Source organism: Ziziphus jujuba, chromosome 4 (genome assembly GCF_031755915.1).
Source record: "Ziziphus jujuba cultivar Dongzao chromosome 4, ASM3175591v1".
Taxonomy (NCBI): Eukaryota; Viridiplantae; Streptophyta; class Magnoliopsida; order Rosales; family Rhamnaceae; genus Ziziphus; species Ziziphus jujuba.
The window spans coordinates 29,603,086-29,628,737 of record NC_083382.1 but is presented as its reverse complement, the minus strand read 5'-3'; the positions used below and the strand labels follow the sequence as shown (position 1 = coordinate 29,628,737).

The 25,652-nt window shown below is 34.4% G+C and overlaps 5 protein-coding genes across 5 annotated transcripts; all 5 read right to left on the bottom strand.

Annotated features, from left to right (window-relative positions):
- Window positions 1-1,543: 1,543 nt before the first annotated feature.
- Window positions 1,544-6,079, bottom strand: LOC107415930 (cyclin-dependent kinase C-2 C). The gene is made up of 9 exons (XM_016024357.4): window positions 5,164-6,079; window positions 4,416-4,700; window positions 3,932-4,249; window positions 3,396-3,623; window positions 3,057-3,154; window positions 2,732-2,840; window positions 2,132-2,644; window positions 1,890-2,016; window positions 1,544-1,793 (listed from the first exon to the last, which is right to left on the bottom strand). The coding sequence occupies exons 1-9, from the start codon at window positions 5,599-5,601 to the stop codon at window positions 1,786-1,788; spliced, it is 2,124 nt and encodes a 707-aa protein (XP_015879843.3). The 5' UTR covers window positions 5,602-6,079; the 3' UTR covers window positions 1,544-1,785.
- An 845-nt stretch (window positions 6,080-6,924) lies between these two features.
- On the bottom strand, window positions 6,925-11,476 carry LOC107415931 (probable WRKY transcription factor 3). The gene is made up of 4 exons (XM_048471561.2): window positions 10,815-11,476; window positions 8,679-9,403; window positions 8,424-8,582; window positions 6,925-7,495 (listed from the first exon to the last, which is right to left on the bottom strand). Exons 1-4 carry the CDS (start codon window positions 11,283-11,285, stop codon window positions 7,234-7,236), a joined length of 1,617 nt encoding a protein of 538 aa, XP_048327518.2. The 5' UTR covers window positions 11,286-11,476; the 3' UTR covers window positions 6,925-7,233.
- A 2,460-nt stretch (window positions 11,477-13,936) lies between these two features.
- Window positions 13,937-17,024, bottom strand: LOC107415865 (uncharacterized). The gene is made up of 7 exons (XM_016024271.4): window positions 16,703-17,024; window positions 16,246-16,340; window positions 15,776-15,893; window positions 15,526-15,644; window positions 15,188-15,374; window positions 14,934-15,077; window positions 13,937-14,530 (listed from the first exon to the last, which is right to left on the bottom strand). The coding sequence occupies exons 1-7, from the start codon at window positions 16,985-16,987 to the stop codon at window positions 14,240-14,242; spliced, it is 1,239 nt and encodes a 412-aa protein (XP_015879757.2). The 5' UTR covers window positions 16,988-17,024; the 3' UTR covers window positions 13,937-14,239.
- A 1,193-nt stretch (window positions 17,025-18,217) lies between these two features.
- Window positions 18,218-19,912, bottom strand: LOC107415912 (early nodulin-like protein 20). The gene is made up of 2 exons (XM_016024323.4): window positions 19,669-19,912; window positions 18,218-18,629 (listed from the first exon to the last, which is right to left on the bottom strand). Exons 1-2 carry the CDS (start codon window positions 19,871-19,873, stop codon window positions 18,295-18,297), a joined length of 540 nt encoding a protein of 179 aa, XP_015879809.3. The 5' UTR covers window positions 19,874-19,912; the 3' UTR covers window positions 18,218-18,294.
- Window positions 19,913-21,494: 1,582 nt separating this feature from the next.
- On the bottom strand, window positions 21,495-24,053 carry LOC107415900 (early nodulin-like protein 17). Its single transcript, XM_016024313.4, has 2 exons — window positions 23,714-24,053; window positions 21,495-22,119 (listed from the first exon to the last, which is right to left on the bottom strand). The coding sequence occupies exons 1-2, from the start codon at window positions 23,919-23,921 to the stop codon at window positions 21,779-21,781; spliced, it is 549 nt and encodes a 182-aa protein (XP_015879799.3). The 5' UTR covers window positions 23,922-24,053; the 3' UTR covers window positions 21,495-21,778.
- Between the last annotated feature and the right edge of the window lie 1,599 nt (window positions 24,054-25,652).

The window sequence follows — 25,652 nt, the reverse complement described above, 5'->3', positions numbered from 1 at the left end:
TGTAATAGCAGCAATGATAGATTAAGCTTGCAAAAACATAGGAACAATTTTAATGCATATTTTTTAATATATATATATATATATATATATAGGGTAATGGGATTTCAAATTCAACAACATCGTTTGGCAGAACGAAGTACTAAAGAGTAAAGTAAATTAATATATATTTAGCACATACTTATACTAAATTTTCTGAAAAACGAAAACTATTAACATTATAGGCCTATAGTGCATATATAAGAATTAATTATTTTTCTGTTAGATTATCGTTTATGGTTTTCTACTTTACAAAACTTTATATATAATCATTAAATTTAGATAAATCAATTTTCAGAAAGAGAGTAAAGGAAATTAAACTAAAGAAATAAATTCTTTTGACGATTTGATAAAATTTCAAAACATTAGCTTTTTATAAAATGTAGAGGAAAAACAGAAAACAAAATAATAATAATAATAATAATAAGCAATAATAATATATATAAAAAAAAGAATTACTGATGTTTAAATCCAAAGAGCCTATGAATTCAATCCAAGAACTTGAGGAGCTTCAATCTATATTTTTCATTTATTTTGAGTTTGCATAGTCATGGAAATTCCCCGAATTTAGGATGAAAATTATTGTAAAGTTCCGTAATACGACCAACAAAAATTGATTTTGGTTAAAAAGATTTGATTTTTACAGACCAAAAAAAAAAAAAAAAATGAAAAAAATGAAAAAATTCGAAGAAAAGAAATGTAGGGCAAACCCCTCGCTGAGACTGCAAAAACTAGAGCAGCAAAGCGGCCAAGGAGCCCCCAAAAACCAACAGGTTGTTAATGTGCGCCCATCGCACTATTGTGCGCCACGTGAAACCCTCTCTCTGTGGAATACCACGCCACCCCTTTCTCAGGAGGTAAGCGCTCGGCCTAGGGCGCTCTTTTGCTTCCTCTTTTTTCTTCTTCCCCTATTTGTACCCGCCGCTAACTCCTAACCCTAATTTTCTTCCCCTTTTTACCCCTCCCTCGCTCTTTCTTTTTTCATTAAAATTACTCATTTGCCCCCATTCTCGTAGTTTAACAAAATTGTATGCTCTTATATGTGTTTATATTATTTGGACGTAAATTTTATGTTTATGTTTGTTTTTCATCCAAAAGCCTCCCTTTTTTTGAAAAAACCATTTTTAATGAAAATAATTTGTAGGAATATAAAATAATGATATTTGCAATGGAATAAAGAGATTAGTTTTTACTCATTTTATTTATTTAATAAGCAAAAAATTTAGCAATTTATCCTATTACTTTTGAGTTTTCTATCTACCAATTTTTAATTCCCCTAAATTAAACAAGAAAACCAAAACAAACATTGTTATTCCACAGTTTCAAATACGTAGTCATATTGATTTTACCACAAAATAAATAAATAAATATATATATATATATATATAATTTTTTTTCATTAATCAAACGAAAGAATATGAGAAACAAAGTTGAATTAGAGCAATCGTTCAAACAAACAAAAAAAAAAAAAAAAAAAGGAGAGAAAGAAGGTAGAATTAGATAGTAGTGGTTGGGAAGAAAATTTTGTTGAGCACAAAGTCAAGTTTGATAAAAATCGTAGTGTACAATTTTGTATGACCCTGTTTTTGTGCCTTTTTTTTCTGTGTTGTATAATACAAGGGTGGGGCAAAAACCAAAAGCCGAAAAGTGGGTTTGCAGCAAGAAGCTCTCCCCATAATTTTGGCTTCTATAACTCTCTGCCCACAGATCAAACAAACCCTATAATTTAATCCTCTCCTCTGTACTGGATCACTTATCTGCAAAATGCATGCAAAATTATTTCTTTTTCTATAAGCTTCCTTTTTATATGTCTATGGAGTCTGGCTAACCATCGAAATGGAAGTTTGCCATACCTCTTTCAAATCTTGATTTGCGACGTATAAAACTTTCATTTCTGTGCAACAACATATCGTCCATTCTTTGTGGTCGTGACAACATGGGTCCGGAGAATTCGATATGCTTTTCTCCATCCTTGCACTCCTGAAGGAAAAAAGGAGAAAAGACAATAAGCAAACGAGTTTGAAGATGCAGCAAACATGTATCAAAGTATTAGTATCATATATAACAGATAAAATGTGTTTGTATCCTAACAAACCGAGTCATTTCTAGAAGCATCCTTTTCGTCACTCTCATAGACTGCCATGGACAAGTCATGGGACAGGTACAACTCAGATGCATCAAAAGAATCCGAATGCAGCTGCAGCTTCCGTGCAGGAGCCTTGGCCATTTCATTTGTGTTATGGCCTCTAGAGTTGGTATCAACCCTATTGAGAACATAGTCATTGCGCTGTTTGGTTATGTCATATACGGAGTTTGCAAAAGAAGGATCTAACAAACTGAATTGGCTCCTTGTGGTGTCTGACACCGCAGATGTAACATCACCCTTTCGCCTTTTTGCCCATGCAAAGCCACTTGATGCTGAGACTGGCACCGGCCCTGAGAATGTACTGTCCCCTCCTTGTGTATCAGAAACCTGGCAAGCCTCTGAAACTGTATCAAATGGAAGTTTCAGTGACTCCCTACGCTGACCACCTCCTCTTGGCTTGAGAATTTGTACAGTGGTATTGCTATTGTTTCTACGAATATACTGACTATTCTCTTGCGCGTCCTGCACAGATGCGGATATAGTAGCAATCAGTGAAATTTATATCGCTTCTATTACTGGTCTTGGAGAGAGAGAGAGAGAGAGAAACACCTCTTTTGGTGGTAATTTATTGATAGTGTTTGACTCTTGAAAGGTTTTACGTGTTCTCCTAGGCTTTCTTACCGTTCCACTCTCTCGAAGTCTAGCACCAGGCTTTCTCCTGTGAGTTGTCACAAATGTTTGAGGTTTAAGAAATCTCTGACGTTAAAAAATCCATAAACTGATGGAATATAAAAGTAAGAATTTGTGATTTATACATCTCAAACAGGTTATGGGATATCACAAAAATACTAGAACCAGCAAATTAGCGACCTACAAAGAATCTGAAGATTCACCTCGACCTCGTTTATATTAAACAGAGGTAAAAAGAATTCACCTTCTTGCATCCTCACGATTTTTAGCATCGAGCTCCTTGTTTGGTGGATACTTTGGAAGGGTTGCTGGATCACATGCGTAAGGCTTCGTTCTGAAGTACTGAGTATAACACAGATACCGAATTAGAAAAGGAAGCCATTATGAAATTTCAATGGTTATAAGCATGTGTCAACACAATGGCAATAGATTTGTGGGATTACTAAATTGAGAATGAACGAATACTAAAGAGCCAGAAAGATTTTCATAATCCTGAAGGGAAAATTTTCAAAATTTTGTTGGTCTACAACTTTCTCTTGAAAATCAAGGACTTGCATGACTTTATATCTCCACAAAGGGTTACCTGTGACATAAGAGCAGAGGAGGCAGTCCCACGCTTATAAGGTTCGATTGATAGAAAAGTTTCTATCAGGTCAACGGCAGATGTTGGGAATTCTTTACACTTCTCCCTTAGAGAACTCTCATAAGAATTCTGGGGTTTAAACATAGTTGCATGAGGAAGCTTAGATCTTTTCCAGTATTCTTCAGGTGGAGAACCGCAAAGCTTAAAGATTTTATGCAATTGTTCAACCTGTAAATTTAGAAAAATTGTATTAACTTCAATTACTATGCACATAAAACTGCAAAGTATCCTAGACAAAGACAATGTAAGAAGTAAGCTAATCAAGAAGTGAAAAAGTATGCATGACAAAAACTTGCGGTTGACATGTCATATTGTTGTTCACAGGAAATTATCAAATACATCGAAAAATTGTTGGAAGGTAGAAAACATCCTCCCCCCCAACCCATCCCAACTTCCCACATTTCACCTTTCACAAGCTATCAAGTAAGTAGATTCACGTTGATAACACAAAAAATGTACGTTAATTATGTCAGTACCTCAGTTCTTCCTTTAAGAATGGGCTTCCCCAAGAAAAGTTCTGCAAATACACAGCCCACACTCCAGAGATCTACTGATACTCCATAGGTGGTAGAACCCATCAAAAGTTCAGGAGGACGATACCATAATGTCACGACACGACTGGTTAACGGTTGCTTATTACTTGTGCTGAGGACATTTGCCAATCCAAAATCTCCCAACTTCAGAATTCCCTCATTGTTTACCAAAATATTGGAAACTTTAATGTCTCTGTGCATAATACCTCGCAAATGGCAGTGCTCGACTGCAGACAATAGCTGCCTCATATAACACTTAACCTATGCAGAAGAAAAAAGAATTTCTTAATAAGGTACAAAAAGAAAGTGTAACATGGCCTCTGTATCTTATTATGAAGACACCAGGTAATGCAAAAACAAAAACAACTCTTCTTTTTCTGTTTTCTGTTTTTCTTTCTGAGTGACAAAGCCTAAGGTACAAACTAACCTGTGCTTCACTGAATTTGACGTCAGGACAAGATACAAGACCAGCAAGATCATGTTCCATGTAATCAAATACAAGGTATATGCTAGTTGATGATCGAGATGCAATTACACCTTCCAATTTCATGATGTTTGGATGGTCAAGCCTGCGCAGAATCATTATCTCCCGAGCCATAAACCTAATGCTCTCTGGCTGAAAATTGTCAAACCGCACCTTCTTCAGGGCAACTATCTTTCCGGTTTCAACTTCACGTGCACGAAACACACTGCTGTATGTACCTTGCCCAATCTGCATTATTCACAGAAAGGAACAAAAAAACATACTTCAATGAGAAACCATCAATTAAAATACTTGTTCAGCATTTTTAACGAGCATTTTTGCCACAGAGCCCATGCAGAGGGACAAAGCCCATTTAAGAGTTAAGACATGCATATTGGTCATCGTCAAAGTCAAGCGTCTAAGATTTCAAGAACAATGATCACCCACACTTACATTTTCAAATTTTTCGAAAACTATATAATATTCAATATTGTTGTTTTTTTTTTTTTTTTTTTATTATGTAACAATAAATGTTAAATAATATACTATAAAGAATTTGCAGGTAATCACGTTTTTAATACTAGAACTTTAAAAAATTATTTACCAGTTCAACAGAACTTTTAAAATTATTCACCATTTCAACAACATTAATCATCGGATTCAAAGGAGCTAAAATGAGCAAAATCTTAAAAAAAACTGAGCCCTGGCCAACCTTCTCGAGTTTCTCAAAAGAATCTGCTCTAAGAGGCACCCAACCATGAATGGCTTCCCCGGCAGCGGTGCTAAGCCAAGAGGGCCAACCAGCGGAGGTTTGCTCGGCATCTACGAATCTATGAGAAAAACCCAACTTGAAGCTAAAAGACGACCCTTTCACAACAGAAGCGTCTCTCCTTAGCCTTTTCAACTCCCTGTTCCGATCATCAGATTTATCCTCCTTCCTACTACTCTCAGACCGCAATAACAGCAAACCGGATGGGTTCTTCGATGAAACCACGGAACCACCACCACCACCGCCATTGCTATTGTCGGCTGCTGATGATGCGGCTGCTTCTGCAACAGTGGCTTTGGCTTTGGCCTTTGCTTTTGAAACCGAGCGCTCTAAAGCAGGCGAAGCTACGGACTCTGCCTGCTTCGAGTTAATGCAACCCATTCACAACCAAATCCCGAAAGCATTGGGGATCGAAATTAATAGAAAAAAACAGAGATCGACCCAGATCGGGAAATGGGCCAACAATGGGGGATTTCACCCCAGCATCAGCAGAAACGGGATTGCATTAACTCTAAGGATTGGAATCGGAGATAAACCCTGAAGAAGTTTCAGAAGGAAGAAGAAGGAGAAGAAGAAGAAGAAGAAGAAGAAGAAAGTCATTTTTGGGTGAAACAATTGTAGTAGCGAGATGTGCGGAAAGAATGGGAGGATGTGATGTGCGAGGATTTCAACGAGGTCGTGTCTGTGTGACAAACGGCCCGAAAGCAAAGGAAGAGAGACATTCGTGGGTCCGAAATGCTTCATCTTTGGCTTTTTATTTTTGGTTTTCTTTTATTATTATTATTATTATTTTTCTTTGCAAAACCAAAAAGTTGGAAAAAGGTGAAATGTAACCGTTTGCTGCTTTTCTTCTTGTTGTCGTTTTTTTTTTTTTTTTTTTTTGGTGGGAGAGCTTCGAGTTTTTTCTTTTTTGAGAGAGAGAAAAACACTAAGTGTCCTTCGTCTTCCTCTTTGGTCCTCAACTGCCCAACTCTGCTCTGTTTTTTTAAGTCCTTGATTTGTTTGTATTCTACCACTTCTGTACCCAGCCTTTACCCTTTTTAACATTTTTATTTTGTTTATTTTCAGTCAAAAAAAAATAATACGTACATAGTTTACAACTTTACGTACGTTTAGGCGTTAAAGCAGCGTTTGCGATCTTAATCAGAAGTTCAGATGGAGAAACGCATGACATAACACTAACCCCACATCTCAATCAGATGTTTCTGCCACTGCTGCCTTTCGTCATCTTCTTCTTTTCTTTTCCACCTTTTTTTTTTTTTTTTAAATTTTAAAATATATATAAATATATTCTCTTTCTTCCTTATAAATTCATCCACCTTCAATATCAGTTAACCTGGTCCAAATGAATTATTAATGATATGATTATGATTATTTTTTAGGTGGTGAAAAAAATTTCTGCTATTACAAATTTTCTAAAGTTCAGTTAATGACTATTTTTTAATTAAGATATTTTGTTAGATACACCTATTATAATTTGTTAAAATATTTTTTATCAAATACCTTTGTCTGCAGAATAACCCTTTATTTTATGCCCTTTAACTTTATGGGGGCATAGGCAAAGGCCTTACTTATTGGTCTTGCCTTTTGCCGACCATGCATATATACATTCCCATAAGATATACTTTATTGTTCCTTCAGCAATAGACTTTGAAACCACAGAAGTTCATGAAATAAAATCAAATACAGATAAACAAATGAATCTGTGAAAACCATAATATCCGATTCCTCAACTTACATTACATTTAGAGATAATTAGTTGCAATCCTGTCCCATTTAAGTGGGAGTAACAAATCTTACGTGACATCATTTCTTAATTTAAAATGTACATGATGAACAGATGGAGCATCATTCATTCCTTATCAACCATTTACACATGCATTCCATGCCTTACAAAAAGGAATTACAAATACAAAACCCACTTACAAACCTGTCCATTTCTTTTTTTGCACCATGTCAAGTCAGTCGGTTGGAATGAACTACTGAGCTTATGGCTACACAACAGAGAGCGCATTACACAATGATTTGTTCTTCTTTTAGCTGCAGAAGTACTGGTCTCTGGTCTTTGAGTAAGGAATGCTTCTCAGCCGTAACCCTGACTGGTTTTAACTGTTGTCCGTTATTGTTAGCTGTGTTGTGGCTACTATTTCTAGCTGCTGGGACATCATGGTTATGTTTTCCCTCATAGGTAGTGATGACAGCTTTTGGGTCTGTCGAAGCTCTCTCAACATGCTTACGGACATTACATCCCGCACTGGTACATTTGTAATAGCTCCTGTAAATGGATATTTATGAATAAGAAAATTAATCCAGTCTTTAAAAACAAAGCACCAGAAACAAACTTTTCCACTGTTGCACACGAAGAAAATATCCAACACAACAAAAAATAAGCATGCCAACCAAAGGGAAATTATACGGCAGTTAAATTATTTGGAAGGTACAAAGGCATATGCAATGAGATCAGTAATAATGCGTATATCAATTGACACAGTAAAACAAGGTGGCAGAATAACAACACTTTAGAAGTTTCAGTATTAGCCACATAAATATAGATTGATATATATAAGCAAAACTTGAATTGTCACCATTTATGCGTACTTCCATTCCATGACAAGGTCACAACAAAACAAATAATGTTTTCATGTATTGACCTTATCAATATAGAATAAAATTAAAAAAATAAAAATAAAAATACAGGGTTAAAAATAACAACATGAAAATGCCTTACAAATTTTAAGATGTCTTTTAAAACCACCTTCATTGCTATTACCAAAGAACACCAATATCCAATTGGTGTTAAAAGGAGATGAAGTCTATAGTGCCTGTTTAATAGATTGCTGTTAATAGCTTTTGTTTTTCTCTCACAACTATATTTAGTGATGGTTCTGTCTTTGGACAATGCTATGGTGTTAGTATTGCATTCAGCATTTTATTGTAGGACAAAATAGTTCTCACATGACAATGGTGGGACCTAATGGTTTATATTGGTGATATTACCACAGAATGATTATTCATAAGTTGTTAATATATGGTTCAGAGAGGAGGAGGAGGGGAAAAAAACAAGGATTTATGTTTCATTCCTTTGTAAGGCTACTTTTCTAAACAAGAAATGTTATTTTGATCAACAACTTTTGTTCTTGATACTAGTAAAGCAGTCAAATAGAACAAAAGTGAATATATATATATATGAAGAAAGTGCCCACCTTGGATGAGGATTCCCTTTTACCACTTTCTGCCCGTACTTGCGCCATCTGTAGCCATCATCCAGAAGATCAACTTCACTTCTCGTTTGCACAATGATTTTTGGTTCTGTGACTGTCTTGTGTGACAAAGCCACCTCAGTTGTCCCAACATCTACGTTCCTGGATTCCAGAGCAACAAATTTCTCAGTATTTAGAAGAAAAGAAATGATAATTAAACAATATTAGTTTCCAATAATAGGATGGGAAATTGCTTGCCTTCTTTTCGCATTTGGCTTATCAGCATCCCCCTCATCCTCTCTAACTTCTGTGTCAGCTAATTCTTCACTGTCACTAGAACCTGGTACCTGCAAAGGATCAGTTTGTGTAAATTCCTGATCCCTCTCAAGCCCCAACTGGGAAGGTACAGTTTCAATTGTTCTGTTCACGTGCCCAGCCCGGTTTTGTGAACTAATTTCTGGCTTAGCCTGAGAATTTGCATTTCCATTCTGATCGCCAGCATCTTTGGCACGCTTGTTTGATTGAGGCTGTTCATGATTATGCTGTCCTTTGTAGATAATCTCAGTTATTTGACCCTGAGTTGAACGTTCAACCTTCTTTTTGACAGGGCAATTTGGATGGGTACATTTGTAGTAGCTTCGCGGAAATTCACTACCCTTAACCTGCTTCTGCCCGTATTTCCGCCAATTGTAGCCGTCATCTCCAGATTTATCAGTGGCAAGGGGAGGAGATTGATATTTCCTATCAGAAATAGACACCCCTGTTGTCTCCTTCAAGGAACTTCTGGGGTTAATTGTTGAGGGTACTGCCTGTTCTTGTGAAGCATCATTAGATATAAATGATGAATCATGTGCCATTGACTCTGTAGGAACAGCTGCTAAGGAATTGTGATATTCAGCTTGCAATTGCAATTGAGACTGGGCTAGTGCAGCTTGAGCAGTAACCTGTGCTAATGCCTGCTGGTGTGACATTCCAAAGGGACTCTGCATGGTTTTTAATGAACAACTGATACTCATTAATTCATCTCCTTTGGGGAAATTACAGGATATCAGTTTGAAATTTTTCAATATTTATTATTCAATTAAATTTGCAATGTTTTTAAGAAAGGGTTCAAGGTATGGAAAAGTGAACTAGAAATAAAAAGAAATGGTATCTGGACTGTCCATTTATGACTAGCCTGTAAAAATTACCACCGATTAAGTGACATAGATATAGAAAATACATGGTCTTTTTCTCTTCTTCTTTCCTGCTCTTTCTTTTTTCACCACCAATTAAGTGACATAGATATAGAAAATACATGGTCTTTTTCTCTTCTTCTTTCCTGCTCTTTCTTTTTTCTGAATAAAACAATTAAATAATAAACATAAAGGAACATAAATTACAATTCTAAAAATGTCAGCAGGAATTGAAGCATCCTATTCATGCAACCTGAATCCCTCAAATGTGAAGAGGAAGAAATGGAAAATATATTCATCACTCAAGAAAGTGATCCACTAATTCTTTATAGGATTAGAGCCTGAATGACTGTTGGACATAATTTGAAAATATAAAACTATTCAATCAGAAACGCATACAATTCTATAGAAAAAATCACCACTTTTAACTAGGGCACCATACAGTGGCATAAACCTCCTCCCAAAAACAAAAAGATGAGATAAGGCCATAATCTACATTCTCAGAGTCAAAGAAATAATCCCTTTGAAGTAGGATGCTTTAAGGATTCTTACATCATGGACTATTGAATTTCATAACTCAACAAAAGAAACCCTGATTTTCCATTTCATAATTAATAAAGAATAAGCACAAATAAATAACATTCCAACTTTAAGCTCTGTTTGGAGCTTGGAAAATACAAGGAGGGAAAAAATAGAGGAAAAAAGTGGGAAAAAAATAAAATACATTCTCTTCTCGTGACTGGTATATAAGGAAATGTGTAAGGAAAAAATGGATTTCTCACCCAATTCTCTTCTCTTGTTTGATTCTTCACAAAAATGCAAGGAAAAGTTTTTATATTAACTTTTTCCCTTAAGTTTTCCTCTCTACTTTTTTTTTTTTTTTTTTTTCCAAGTTAGTACACAACCAAATAGAAGGTTTGACAATCTTCTGACTACCCCTTTCCGAGGTCCAAATAGATTAGAGTCTTAATATTAACGAAATTGTATGAATCCAAACTCATAATTCTACATTCTCAGAAAGGACTGTGTCCCAAATTGATAACAACACACATAAACAATAAAAATTCCAAAAAAAAAAAATTGTACAGTAAAATAAGGCATCTTTAATCTATAGGTTTTGGGCGCACATCCAAAATTCAATAAATTGAATCTGCAGAAACAACTTTACATGTTCAATGCAAAAATTAAGAATGGAAGAGTGGAAAAATGATGAATTTACCTGAGGAGAAAAGAATCCAGGTGAATTGAGCAAGCCAGAGGGACTTAACCCAGGTGGTACGGTGAACAATGGAGAGCGAGCAACCACCAAATTCATGGGTCTACTCTGCTTAAACCCTGAATTCTTGTCAACCACCACCGTTGCTACACCTCCTTCCTTCAAAGAACCACCATCATTAGGAGTATTATCAGTAAAGAAGCTTGTGGGTGGTCTGGCGGCAGCGGCGGCCATAGGGGAGGCTATAGCTCCCGCGAGGAGCTGAGAAAAGGACCTGTACTCCCAATCTGGATGGTTATCGGAGAAGAAGCTGGAAACAAGGGTCATAGGACCTGGACTTGCTCCAGCTCCGCCGGTGAAAAGGGTCTCCATGGAAGGACGCGGTGGTAGAGCTATCGTCGGCCTCGTTGGCGGCAGCGCAGGATGTTGCGGTGCTGAAAACGAAACTCTTTGTGGGTCTTCGTTCTTCGCCATTTTCGATATTAAACAAAGTTAGTTAAAGCTCTCTATCTCTCTCTCTCTCTCTCTCTCTCTCTCTCTCTCCTTTTTTTTTTCCCTCTATTTTCTTATCGGTTTTTCTTCCTCTTCTCCTTTGTCCCCCTGTCTATGGTGTTTTTCTGCAACTACCTTGTTTGCCTTTTTTTTAAAAATAAATAAATAAATAAATTTAGTATCTCTCTCTCTCTCTCTCTCTCTCTCTCTCATTACAAAATGGTTGGCTTTTTTGGTGGTTTCGTGCTATCCTGAAATTCAAGTGGAAAGTCCACGGCCCACTGTTTAGAAAATGACTTCTTATTGTTATTTCTTTATTTAATAAAACAAAAAGTAATTTGCATTAATATTTATGTAATTAATTAAAATATCTCTTTGTTTTCACAGAATGAAGCACGGTTTCATTCATCAAACTAAAAATTTGCAGTATATTAGATTACTCTTGTATGGAATTTTTAAGAGGTATTTATTTAATTTACCTTTTAATTAAACATTTGAAAATATAAATATCTATCGTTTAGTTTTCCGAAAAGAAAATACTAATAATTATTAAAGTAAAAAATAATAAATAATAATAAAATCAATTTAAATCATAATGGATTCATTGACCTTTATGACCGACATCAAGACTTTTGAGTTTCAAAGACAAGATTGTCAGAAGCAAATATTTCCACTTTTTAAGTTTTGATTTTTTTTCTTTTTTTTCCGATTTTAATTTCGGATTGATTGATTGATTTTATTTTTTTATTTTTGGCGATAACGTTAATTTCAAATAAATAAAACTTTATGTGCCTTTTTTAAAAGAACTAATGAATAAAATATAGACAAAAAAATTACATTAAAGTTAGAAAAAAGAATCTTAAAAAATTATTGGAATTTTAGAAAATGAAATTGGGAATAATGAGTTGGGATTGGCGAGCAGAGAGCGCGTGAGAAAAAAAAAATATAAATAAATAAAAAAGGGGGGTGCAAGTTGGGGGAGAAAATAGACAGAATGCAAAACGATGGGATAGGGACGGTGTAGCAGAGGTGGGGGACGTTTGGGGCCCACTATAAGAAAAAAAAACCCCCCGTATCATGCTGCCGTGTACATCCTCACACGTCATTACCTTCTTTTTTTTTCTTTTTTCTTTTTTTCTACATTTTTCTATTTTTTTCTTTTTTGGGATATCCATATATGTAGCAATATATATATATATATATATATCTCTGTTATCCCTCGTCCTGGGTCCCAACCAGTTCTCTATTATATGAATTTTTGTTGCATTCAAAATATTTTCATTTTTCACTTTTTATAAATAGTTATTTTATTGTTAGCAAAAAAAAAATTAAAAACTAGTTTGATATATTTTTCTTAAAAAATTGATTTTTCATTTTTTTTTTATAATATGATTTTCTATTAGACTATTATTTATGCGAAAGTACTTGTACACATCATCCTATCCTCTTTGCAATATATATATATATTTTTTTTTGGCCAATATGAAATTAATCAATAATCATCACTAAAAATCCATGACTATAAGAACAAAATAATACTTTCTTTAATTTTTAGTTTCCAATAAAGTTACTTATGTGATTTACCAAATCTTCTCTTTTCTTGCTCTCTCTCTCTCTCTCTCTCTCTCTCTCGCACTTTTTCACTACATGGTTTATGCTTTTTAGGTTTTCCATATCAAAAACTATTAACAAAAAATGCAATGTCCCAACATTCATGCAATTAGGTCAACATCAGTCCAATAACTTTAGCACTGTTTCCAGACAATAGTCCCAATCTCCTACCCTAATAAAAAAATAAAAAAACCCCAACTCAATCAAATTTCTCTACCCAAAAAAAAAAAAAAAAAATTGTCAAACTCAATCATTTCATGCTAAACAGCGATTCTAGCAAGTGCGGTGAAGTATATGCAAACTGAATGTAATTGACATCTCCACCAATGAGCTTATTATATAAAGAAAATGAAAACTTTTGCAAGCAATTTTCAAAAAGCATGCATTCTCGAAACTATGTTCTGTGTTGACGCAACCACAAGTTGCCGTGAAAGATACTGTCATAATTAAAAACAGCTGGAATATTTATATCTTGCAAGTTATAACAACCCCACAAGTTCTAGATTTTTTATGTATACACCCCCAAAAAAAAAAAAAAAAAAAAAAAAAAAAAGGGGGTCTTAGCATGAATAAAATTGGTAAACAGAAATTCCGAATTTTTTCCATATGAAAAAAGAAAATATCTGAGAGTTTCTTTTGCCATACACCTGAAATACGTGAAAGTGCAAAAAGGCCACCAACCAAACTGCAATCTATTAATAAAAGGTGCAAGTGGTTCCCTTTGAATGAACCCAGAATTTAATTTGGTGGTTGAAGAAGGAGACCAGTTGATAGAGGCAGTGTACAACGTGTTAACAACTATCTAGTGCACGTCGCTAACAACATGGAAACCCCGGACCAACCTATTCAAACGGAAACCTTCATTTGTCTATTTTTATTTTTGTTTTTATTTTCTTTCATCAATCAGTATTCAATGCACGTTTTCAAGTTATTTTGCAATATCAAGCTGTCTGTCATTTTATGCACAGAACTTGACCAAGTTCAGAGACTATAATTCACAATGACTTGCACGAAAATAAACATCAACGAAATTTGATTTTGTCAATCTTATTCTTTTTTTCTTTTTCCTTTTTTTCTTTTTTTTCCCCTAAGATGCATAACAATTCTATGCATTTACAACATTGTGGGACCTGTTTTCTTAATTACTTTTCAGGTCCAAGAAAACAAAAAGTTTTTAGTTACCTGACAATGATATACAAACCTGGAACGAACTCCAACTGGCACCGTCAGATGGGTTTGTTGCTCTGGAGAGTTTGCTTGAGTGAATTATGAGTAGTAGAATTCCATTTTTCTACCCCAAAAAGAACGTTGCACTAGCACATCGTTCATTCTAAGGTCTCATAGAAGTAAGTGGAGGAGACGGCCAAGCCTTCAACATCATAAGTGCGAACTAATCTTTGTCTTTTGCCAGGTGACTCAAGCCAGCAGAATTCCAAATGGAATGATTTAGACTCTGCTACACTCTTTGCTACATCACAAGGACATCCCATGTAGATTCCACCGGGTAAGAGTGTTATCTGGTATCCTCCATCAAAAGTAACCAAGTTGTCTGACTTGGTTCCAGTCCAAGCCACTTTTGTGGTAACATCACCCCCACTAGACGTAGAACTTATGTCCTGAAATTGTTTTCCAACATTGAAAATCAAATTATTTTAAAAAAATTAAATAAAATAACCAAGGTTCACTACATGTATCTGATTTCCTTTCCCCTGTTTTATAGAAGAATACCATCACATGTAAATGAACCCCCCCATAGGCAACTGTTTTAAGTCGTCCAAGAGGCAAAGAAGAGAATTTTTCTGCAACATAGTCCACCAAAAATACAACACCCCTATAATAATTCTTTCATTGGTTCGGTCCATCTTTCATTAATCATTAAATGATTTGTTTGACCATCTCCTCATAATCTACATTTTAAAGAGCATCATGCACTCAAATTTAATGTCTTACTGTGTTTTTCCACCTTTTTATTTGGGGGATGGGGAGGGTTGAGTCAATCGATTAGCGCGGAGTGGATACCTGAATAAGTTGACCATGGTCGTTCATTTCAAGTATTGCTACTATATCAGCTTCAGCCATTGTCGATCCATAAACACCACTCCTTTTTGTTATTGAATGACCTTTCCACTTACCAAGAAATGGTAGAATCCTGTTTGTGTTGTCCTGAAACCAAAAAGAAAATTTTAGATACAGAGCACACTAGAATTCTAACTTAAAAAGGAAAAATTTTGTTGATATTAGTTGATTAAATAGTAATTATTCGTGAAAATTACCATGTCATTGCTAAGTGAAGGAGGAAAAAACACCCCATCACCTCTTTCCTCAACAAAGATGAGAAGCATTTCTAAAATGCCTTTTGGGTCCATGATATGGAATGCTCTTACTCGGCTATCTTTCTCCAGTGAATATATACAATTCTCACAGACAATAGAAGGGCGACGGGAGGGAAGCTTTAGATTTCTGCATGATATAGGAAACTGAGAACAATTAGCAAAGTCGAAATAGGATTAGCAACACAGTTAATTAAGTAATAAGGAATCAACATTTTTTGAGTACCCATATATACTGATAGTAGATATAAAGAACATCTTTTGAGAAGAGGATCACTTACTTTGGTGATTCTTCACCTATGTCATCTTCTCCTAAGACCCCTTGTCTTAAGACAGTTTCTAACATGCCAGCTGTCTGGTACCTCAGAGAAAATGCTCTCTCTCTGGGGAAGAAGCCAAGCTGCAGGCTAATTATAATTGATATTCCACAGAGAACAGAAGATCACACAAACTAGGCTATAATCTATTTCTCAACATGGTAAACAACCCAACAACTAGACTCCAAATCTTCGAAGTGTAGGAAAATCTCACCTGTTGATATTTGTCAGCAGTAAACATGTTGGTTTCTTTGATTTTATACTCTGCCCAATCCAGCTCATCATCATATCCAGAACTCGAAGTGCTTGTTGGAGGTTGTTTAATGTATAATCTACGGAGTACGACAGGATTAAGCTTATAAGGATGAAAAAAAAGAATAACGAGCAAGATTCTTATATAGATTCCTTTCAGAGTAAAGAAATTATATGCTGATTTTAATTCCTAAAAAGTCCATCATAAGAACCATGATGTCAATGACTATCATCATGATGTTAGTTTCAGAAATTCTCTTACATTTTCGTTTTTCATCTGATTACAATAATTAATAGATAGAATTAATCCTTGATATGAGCTAATTCCAATTAATATTACAGCAAATTTATTTAATTTTCCCCATAATTTTCGTCTTTATTATCACTATTTTTTGACATTTTTCAACTGAAGAAATAAAGAATTAAGCTTACGATTGAATAAGACTCATGAGTTCATCCTCCCCATAAGAGCTAGCAGCAAGCTTCGTATCCACTTTTTGCAACAACTTCCCGCCCGCATCAAATTGCTGAAAAAAATCATTCAAGTTTTTAACATTTGGAAATAGTTCAGGAACCTCTCGGTTTCCTTTCCGAAAAGTGAATGGAAAAAAAGAAACACAACAACGGTAAAATGCAAATCTTTAGCATCCCAAGTCCCAACCCCAGAACCGTCAGAATCCTACCCACTTTAAATTCTACTTAGCAACGTCAAACACTTCACATTTCAGGAACAAAACAGAAAAGCCAAACTCTTTCCCACAGTTTTCTCAGCAATCAAAAAGAAGGCAAATCCTCATCAAACAGCAAATAAACAATTTTTTTCCTCTTCTTCTTTTTGTCATTCTTGTTTTTCTAATTAGCTGATATAGCAAAGGAACTTGATACTTACAAAGAAGGAACCATTCCACTTGCCCAAGTTGAGATTGATGAAGCGACGAAGATTGTCAATACTCATGGATTCCTCATTAGGTGGTTTGTGAGCTTCTTCTCCTTGGGCTATGGAGGATGTAGGAGAGCTCCAAGCTCGGCTACTGGGTCTTCGGAATTTATTGAAAACAGAATGAGTAAACGAGTTTGCATTTTGAAGATTTGTGGGGAAGAGTCGGATTTTGCTTGGGTTGGGTGATTTGGGTATGGAAACCAGTGACACTGAATAGCAACTGATAGAAGCCATGGAAAACCAAGCACAGGGATTACAAGGCACGTCTTTTTTTGATTCGATTTATCTCATCTCTATAAATGGGCTTTTAAAAATTTTAAGACGGCCCAATATCAATGGCCTAATTAAATAATGGAAAAATTCCAAAAAAAAAAAATATATATATATATATATATTATAAAAAAATCTTTTTACTTTTTTTTTTTCTTAAAAGAAAAAAAAAAAAACTTTTTTATGGATATCATTAATCTAATCTTGATTTTAAAGAATTATAGACCATTAATGGTTTATATTTTTATGATTATCCAATCTACTATTTCTATTATTTTCTTTCACGGTATATAACATGTGAAAACTACATCAAAATTTAATTGGAACATATTAAAATTTGAATTCTAACTCCTGCAAACAAATGGGATGCATTTGTCAACTTCCTTCCAATCGAACTACCCCTGGGTGTAAAATCTTTTTTACTTTCACCATTTTTCAGTTTGGCTCTAAATATTTTTTTTTCAAAGTTTTTTAAGGGTTTAAGAAAATTGTTATTCTTGTAAGGTGATATATCTTATAGAAATTACTTACTCTAAGATTTTTTTTTGGGAGTTGTTAGACTAACAATGAATTTTACCTATTATTTCACGTTGATCTTTAAATTATTTTTTAATATTTTGGTCTCTAAAAATTAAGTTAAATTTTTGATATACTATGGTTCTTAAACTCTTTATGGTCTAATTTTAATAGTTTTTAAGCATACAATGCACTTCATGCAATATTCGTTGTTTAATTTCATAATTTCGTTACTTTTGTATTGCAGTAAGTATACATCATGCTTCAAATCTGTGGAAAAATAGGTTACAAATAGTTTCAAGAATCAAAATACAACAAAAATTAAAGTTTAAGGAGCAAGATGCTAATATTTTTATTTTAAAAAAAAGAAGTTTTAACGATCAATATGCAATTATGGGCATAATCCAGGATTGGCAGAGCTAATAACTTTTTCTAAGGAATTGCTTATATATAAGTTAAATTGATAAAAACGAAGAAAGTTTCAACAAATCCTGAATTCTAATGATTGTTTACAAGACAACCTAGGTAGAACCCCGAATTGATGCTTGTAAATTCCAAGCCGATCCACAACCATATATGCATTTCTCTTCCCATACAAATTACCATTTCCTATAAAATATAGAAACAATTCATGAATCCAATATTGTCTATAAGCAGGTCCATGTAACTTTTGGTGTCTTTTTTTTTTTTTTTTTTTTTTGATTTATTGGTACGGATGTCTCAAAACCCTCCAACTCCAAAATAAAGCATCTTTATCAAAGAGAGCAAGAGGTAGCCCACACCAAAGCCATGGAAAGCAGAAAGATTGGTGAAAACACATTGGCCGCCATTAATATATGATAAGAAGCAGCGTTTTGGGCAGGAGCTGATGCTGGAGGGGGTGGGAGTTGCTGGACCATCACGCACACTCTCATTCCATGGTAGCAGTAGCCTCCACTCGACAGGAAGTAATATGGCCTTGCCTCTTTCACTTCATACACGTCTCGTCCACCACGAGTGATGTTGGTGATGAACCCTTTGTCATTGCACTTCTCGTAACTCGTCTTGTTCACCTCCAGAACATTGTAATACCTTTTGTCGAACACAAAGTCTACAAAATTTCAATTTCAAGCACAGTATTAATTGCAATTATATGCATATGTAATTTATGGAAAAAAAAAAAAAAAAAAAAAGAACTTCTGGAAAGTAATTAAACATAGGAAATTAATTGAAGTGGGTTTTGGTTCTTTTCCTTCTTTTACTTTCTCTTTTCTCTCGTTTTGTTTGAATATATTCCTTCCTACATTTATACCATTTCAAATTCAATCTGCTTTTCTTGTTTTATATCTTTATCTCTATGGCCTAAGAAATTAAATAGCTAGAGATTAACTATAGAGTTAATTATATATCCTTTTTTGAAATTCAGGTGTATAGTTAGCTAGCATCTTATGAACGTGTACAATATTAATTTAACCACACTATTGATGAGTTTCTAAAAATTCCAATAAAATTATTTTCTAAGTATAGGACTTCCAGTTGATTTATTGCATATAATCAATGCCGACTACTATTTTTGGCTAGGAATTAATAACTCCTACTGGTTTACAAAGTAATTAAGTTTCGATAAACTGTAACGAAGAACCACATATGATAATTTTTTTTTTCTGGCTTATGCAGAAGTCTAGCTAGAAGAATATAATACATTACCTGCCAAACTGGGGAAATTAATTAAGAAACAAAAGCCTAAGAAATTAAAACCTAGCGAGCGAGAACCAACCAAATTGTATTAATTATCTTCAAATTAAAAAGAAAAAAAAAACTATATTAATTATCAAATACTTCACCCAATTCTCATATATCCATTAATTAATCACCAGTATTTTCATTCACACATTCGAATTAGAACATTTAATACTATGTTCTATATATCTCAGGCTACATATAATCCAAAAATTGTCCTTCTTATGACGTGCTTATATTTCTCTATATGTTCAATAATATATGTAAAAAATGAGAGATTAAATTTCATATCTAATTTTTTTTCCTTTATTTTTACTGAGAAGGTTAATTTTGATATCTAAACTAGAAGAAAATGTGTGTGTGTGTATATATATATATAACATATATGCAAAATCCCACAACGCACGTACAGAGCCAATCGCCGACGTAGACATGTTGATGAGCGGACCATTGAGTGTAATTAACGTTCTGATTCCACCCATTTGCTCCTCCCACTTTCACCAGACTTCCCACCGTGCAAGTCATCATCATCATCATCATCATCATCATCATCACGATCACCACCGTCCATCCTCCTCTTCCACCCATCACAGGGCCCTGCATTTGCATCAGCATTATACTCTCTCTCTCTCTCTCTCTCTCTCTCTCTCTCTCTCTCTCTTTCTCTGTGAAACTGCTCGTAGTATATATGTATTATAAACACTGCACGGTGCATTATATATATATATATATAATTTATATGAATTGATATACTAGATTAGAGGAGGAGGAGCGCAGTGAAAGTGAAGCAAAAGAGTAGCTGACACTTGGCAAAAATGGACTCAATTTACCACTCAGGAGCCTTGGGCCCCACCGACGTTACTGGCCTAATCACCGTCCAATTTGGCCAATTGATCCGTGCACGTAAAAAGATTTTCAAAATGTGAAAAAACCCTAAAGCATAGAGCATATATCCCCGGCCCATGGGTTTCTATTTGTTTATCTGAGGTGGGCTGATATGATTGGCTGTTTGATGTAGTCAAACCTAAGTTTGTAAAGCAGTGAAAACCGTTGTACTACTAGTGGTGTGGTTGTTACCAAAGCAGTTACACATACACTGACCAAAAGTACTGATTGCATGACTTATCCGTCAGACACTCCAAAAATTACTTTTAACAACGCTTCATATTACCAATATTTATACATATATATATATAATTTTGTTTTTTAGGGCAGCATTAGGAAGGCGATTCCTAGAGTTTTTTATTTCAACAAAGGAAGAGAGAGAGAGAGACAGAAAGAGAGCCCCAACAAAAAAAAAGAAGAAAGCAAAAATTCCTGGTATCCCAGTTTTAGAAAAAGCAAAATTGTCAGAGAAAAAACAAAATAAATTAGAGGGGTTAGAGTAGAGAGGGGAATGGGGACCACAACCCACATGCACCGTGTGACCACAGGGTCATTATTTCATATTTTTTGTGTTTATTAGTATTTATCATCCCAATCTTATAATTACCGTCGGTTTTTCTGGGAGTCCATGGGTTCCACCTAAAAATCAAGCGACATTAATTTTAAAAAAACAATTGAAGTGATTTATTGTTGCAATTTATTCTTAAATTATATTTTTATTATCATTTATAAGAACTTTATGTAGATTGAAAACCAAACTTAAATAACTTGTTGGAGTCCATTTTATCTCCAACTCAAAACCTGGCAATTGTGAATCCAACAAACTGACCTCGAGGCTCGGTGGACTCCAAAGGTTAAGAGAAAGAAATTGCAATTGCTATATTATATAATATATATTTACTATATTTGGCTAAAGACACTTTTTATTTTATTTTATAAATTTCAATAAAGACCAAAACTTTCCTAGTCCAAGTTAGGGAGAGCCATTCCGTCTCATTACCCAAAAGCCCACATGGCAGACGTCAAATTTGCTGACACCACATAAACAACTGTATGAACCACATAAATAACTATAATATGCCCTGCTCTCCAAAAAAATAATAATAATAATATGCACTAGACCACCACAATTGGGCAAAAGAGCTTTATTAAACAAATGTAATGGAAATTTGTTTCTCAAGCAACCCATAAAAGGAGAAAAATAAATAAATAAATGGTGCATATTTGAAGTATCTTCTTTGGTCAAATTTTACTTTTGGACAAAAAAGAAGCATAACCCACATGGCCAACAAAGCCATGACTATCTATTTCAGAAAACTCAAAATTGATTCCGCAAATCATGCATTGAAAATTCCCCAAAACAAATAAAATTTAATTAAATAAATAAATATTAAAGACATTTCACAAATTCAAACTCCACCATCTGTCTCACTCAGAAAACTCTCCACTTTCAGGTCAACCACCAAGAAGAAAACACAACACAGCTAAATTACCAGCTCCCCCAAAAAAAAAAAAAAAATGCGGAAGATAACTCAATTTCATAAAACAATTTGGCTAAGAAACTCCTAAGGTGATTCGGATCTTAACAGAAATAAATGGCCTCATGAAAATGCTGAAGCTTGTAGACCCACGGTGCTACAAGAACCGAACAAAGACATCCCACACAGCACCAACGGCTAAAACAGCTGGTAAAACAAGACGGCCATGATATGTAGATTTTGGAGCACTGCTCTTTTCATTGATTGGTTGAGATGAGGGAGGGGGAGGTAGGTTTTCCACCCGGACAGCTAACTTCATGCCTCCATAGCAGAATCCCTTGCCACTGATGAAATAGTAGTGCCTAGTCACATTCAGTGGAACCACATCCCTTCCAGCTCCTGTAGTCCAGTTGTGAAGTGGATGATCAGCATTGCACGACTCATAATTTGTCTTGTTTACCTCCAGAACATCCATCTGGTTCCTATCGTACACGAAAACTGGGGAAAGGAAAACTGAGTTACCAAGTAATAATTTGTGCAGGTTTTAGTAGCCAATGATTGGAATAGAATATGCACAACTAAAGACCTATCCTAGAGAAAACGCTTCAGAAGTAGTAGAATATATAAGCCATTAAAATGCAAATATGTGCCAAGATATGCAACTAATAGCCGTAGAAGGAAAGATATAGTAGAATGGAATGACAAAGAGACATCTAAACAAAATTTGGAAGCACCTTGTCAATTGACATTCAAACCAAGTGTTTCAGGTATAAACCACACTAGATTGGTAGCTTGTAAGCATCAACAGTGTACCTTATCATAAGGAATGCAGTTGTGAATGTCCAATATAACTAAATGTCTACGACAAGCTCAAATTGCTTTAAGAAAATTGTGAAAGTGAACTGAACCACAATTATTAGACTAACAAAAATTATATATATGCATGACACTTATTCATCTATAGATCTATTTCAAAGCGAAATATTCTATTCCACTTATTGTCTCTTGTATCCACCGTCGGTGAAAAATTCTCAACTTGCTTACCTCAGGTTGAATGAGAATGCCAAATGGAGACAGGTTTTTGCTTTTAATTGGCGTCATGACTTATTCAAAGCAAAAACAAAACTACGGATTAAACTGAGAGCATTTAACCACAGTGCTGTAATAATGAGATCCATTAAAAAAAAAAAAGAGTTAATTGACAATGTAGAGTGTAGACATCGATCTACAAAGTAATGACCCTTTCTCTATTTCTTTTTTTTTCTTTTTTTCTTTGGGGTGATACATATTTTTTTATTCTGTGTTATATATTATACTTAAGCGCAATGATGGCAAAACCAACACTTTATTATAAGGTTAGTAGGCCATAATTTCAGATGGCTCAGTGTGTTAATACTTTGAAACACTAATTCAACTCAAAAGTGAAAGAGGGAACTCAAAATTTAGAAGTAGCCCAAAATTAGCTCAAAAGTGTAAAGGTAAGCCCTTTGAGGCCTTTTACCCAAAAGAACAGAAACGAGAAGAAAATCAAATGGAGTAGAAAAGACTCTGACAAGAAAAAATAAGATAGCAGGCAAAAAGTTATAGATCTGAGTGAGCTAAGCCTAAGATGAAAAAATTGGATGAAAAATTATATCGAAATTTAAATAGTTTAACCAAATATTTTTTCAGTTCTCCCATAAGAAGAAATCACAGCTAAGCTTAACTAGTTCATCAATCGAATGTCTCCACAATCAGAGTCGAGCTGTTTTCACAAAACAGAGGACCATGACTCTCTTGTAAGACAAAAACTCTTTTTTTTTTTTTTCCATAAAAAATTTCAAAGTAGAAAAGAACAGCCGTTTACTCCAAAACCCACTTTCAGATCTAATCCTTTTAGCAGTAACATAAACAAAAACCGGCTACAACTAAAAAACAATGAGCATTCTAAGCAGAATTTACTGATATGTAGAAGAAGCAAAAGTGCTGGAGAGAGAGAGAGAGAGAGAGAGAGAGAGAGAGAGCAGAGGAAGCAACACAAAGATCACCGTGGATCTAAGCAGGAAAACATGAAAAGTGGGAATGAAAGAGAGAGAAGGAGAAAGATGCTTACAAAGCCAGTCGCCATTGTAGAAGTGTATGTCCCGAGCCCAAATGGTGTAGTTCACATTGGAGGTCCAACCCTTGTTGCCTCCAACAGTCCAACGAGTTGCCGAAGCTTCAGGTATCATCATCATCATCACTACAGCAAATATAAACACCACCATTCCCAAACGCACCGCCGGTGAACCATACCCAACCCCTCTTCTCAGTCCCTCCATCGCTCTCTCTCTCTCTCTCTCTCTCTCTCTCTCTCTTCCACGCTCCCTAATGAAAGTTCTGGTTTTTGGGTTTTTCTTATATGCTTGTTATCATCAACATAGAGTAACTGCCGTTTGCAACTCCACCACTCGGAGCCCTTGGTTACTTTAAAAAAAAAAAAATAAGAATTTTTTTTTTTTTATATAAATAATAATAAAAAGTTGTTGCTTTTAACCCTTTTCCATTTTTTATATAGTACTATACATAGAGTACTAGTTTCAAGAAATTGGCCTTTTTCTTATAATTTTTTAATAAATTTTATTAGTTTGATTAATGATTTTGTTAAAAGCACAAAAACTAGTATGCATCTTAGTAGCACATCAGCAGGTGCCACTCCAAATGGCTAAATGTCATCTACTAAAAATTTACCATATCATTTTAAAATATCCAATTTATGGCCATCTTAATTTATTTATTTATTTTTTTCTTAAAAAACAAAATGCTTTGTATTGCTTTTGTAGTGCCGTGTCTTCTCATCCCTTTGGCCTTTCCCTTGCCCTTATGGTTTTTGGTTTCTCCACGGTGATTGTTAAGAAAAGCTTGGATGAAAACAGCTATGCTTCTCCTATTATTTACGCAGCTTTTGCAGCATTTGCAAATCAATCAGCTGTCCTTCAACCTTTTTCATGGAGAGAGGCTTCTTGATTTCAAAATTTTAGTTCAAGCTTATCAGAGGACTTGCAAATAAAGTTGTTTAATCACATAAGAAAAAATAAATGTTTCTCACAGAGGATACAATAACTCTCATTTTTAGTTGTGAATGTGAATTGAAAGAATAATGGAGAAGGAAGATGGGTTGTCAATTTCATCCTAGTACATTTTCTATGTACATGGCAAATGCCTCTTTTTCCTTTTTTTATTGGATGTTCACGAAGGGGCTATTGTTTTTTTCTTAAAAAGGTAAATCTTAACCCAAGCTTTTCTGCTCTTTCCTCAGGACTCGCAAAGCTGTAAATTTACATATTTTCAAAAAACAAATAATAAAGGTAAATTTAAGATGGTGAACTCCCAGTTTTAAGTTACATGAAAATTTTAAATACATTATACAAAACTATTACAAATTTATAATATATGGTATTTAACTATTTAAAATGGTACAAATTGATATGATATTATCTATGAATGCAAGATTTTCTCATTAAAAATTTATTATAGAGAAAATTTTGCATACATCAATAATACCACATGAGCTTGTACCACTTCAAATTGTTAAATGCCATTTTTTTAAAATTTACAATAATTTTGTATCATGTATTTAAAATTTCAATATCATTTAAAAATAGAGTTCATCATCTTAAATTTAATTTTATTACTTTTTTGAAAATATTTAAATTTCCATCCTTGTGAGTAGTAAGGAAATATCAAGAAGCTTGGTTAAGATTAAACATTTGCTTTATAAAAAAAAAAAAATGTCCCTTTGTGTACTCCCATAAAAAATAAATAAATAAAATAGGCAATTATGGCTATGTACATAGAGAGAATATGGGAGGATGAAGTTGACAACCCATCTTCCTTCTCCATTATTCTTTCATTTCACATCCACAACTGAAAATGAGAGTTATTGCATCTATTGTGGGAAACATTAATCTTTCCTCCTATAATTAAACAACTTTTATTTGTAAACCCCATTATAAGCTCGGGTTAAAATTCTGAAATAAGAAAGTCTCTCTACATGAAAAAGGTGGAAGAAT

What these genes read in the sequence shown, in the direction of transcription:
- LOC107415930 (XM_016024357.4), bottom strand. Translation starts at nt 5,601, where the DNA reads ATGGGTTGCATTAACTCGAAGCAGGCAGAGTCCGTAGCTTCGCCTGCT. An exon ending in CCTCTGCTCTTATGTCACAG is followed by an intron (nt 3,155 to 3,395) that starts GTAACCCTTTGT and finishes TGTTATACTCAG; the next exon opens with TACTTCAGAACGAAGCCTTA. An exon ending in AATCGTGAGGATGCAAGAAG is followed by an intron (nt 2,841 to 3,056) that starts GTGAATTCTTTT and finishes GACAACTCACAG; the next exon opens with GAGAAAGCCTGGTGCTAGAC.
- LOC107415931 (XM_048471561.2), bottom strand. Translation starts at nt 11,285, where the DNA reads ATGGCGAAGAACGAAGACCCACAAAGAGTTTCGTTTTCAGCACCGCAA. An exon ending in CTGGATTCTTTTCTCCTCAG is followed by an intron (nt 9,404 to 10,814) that starts GTAAATTCATCA and finishes AAAACCATGCAG; the next exon opens with AGTCCCTTTGGAATGTCACA. An exon ending in AAAGGGAATCCTCATCCAAG is followed by an intron (nt 7,496 to 8,423) that starts GTGGGCACTTTC and finishes ATCCATTTACAG; the next exon opens with GAGCTATTACAAATGTACCA.
- LOC107415865 (XM_016024271.4), bottom strand. Translation starts at nt 16,987, where the DNA reads ATGGCTTCTATCAGTTGCTATTCAGTGTCACTGGTTTCCATACCCAAA. An exon ending in CTCATGAGTCTTATTCAATC is followed by an intron (nt 15,894 to 16,245) that starts GTAAGCTTAATT and finishes CGTACTCCGTAG; the next exon opens with ATTATACATTAAACAACCTC. An exon ending in ACCATGGTCAACTTATTCAG is followed by an intron (nt 14,531 to 14,933) that starts GTATCCACTCCG and finishes AAACAATTTCAG; the next exon opens with GACATAAGTTCTACGTCTAG.
- LOC107415912 (XM_016024323.4), bottom strand. Translation starts at nt 19,873, where the DNA reads ATGCTGATGCAAATGCAGGGCCCTGTGATGGGTGGAAGAGGAGGATGG. An exon ending in CTACGTCGGCGATTGGCTCT is followed by an intron (nt 18,630 to 19,668) that starts GTACGTGCGTTG and finishes GAAATTTTGTAG; the next exon opens with ACTTTGTGTTCGACAAAAGG.
- LOC107415900 (XM_016024313.4), bottom strand. Translation starts at nt 23,921, where the DNA reads ATGGAGGGACTGAGAAGAGGGGTTGGGTATGGTTCACCGGCGGTGCGT. An exon ending in CTACAATGGCGACTGGCTTT is followed by an intron (nt 22,120 to 23,713) that starts GTAAGCATCTTT and finishes TCCTTTCCCCAG; the next exon opens with TTTTCGTGTACGATAGGAAC.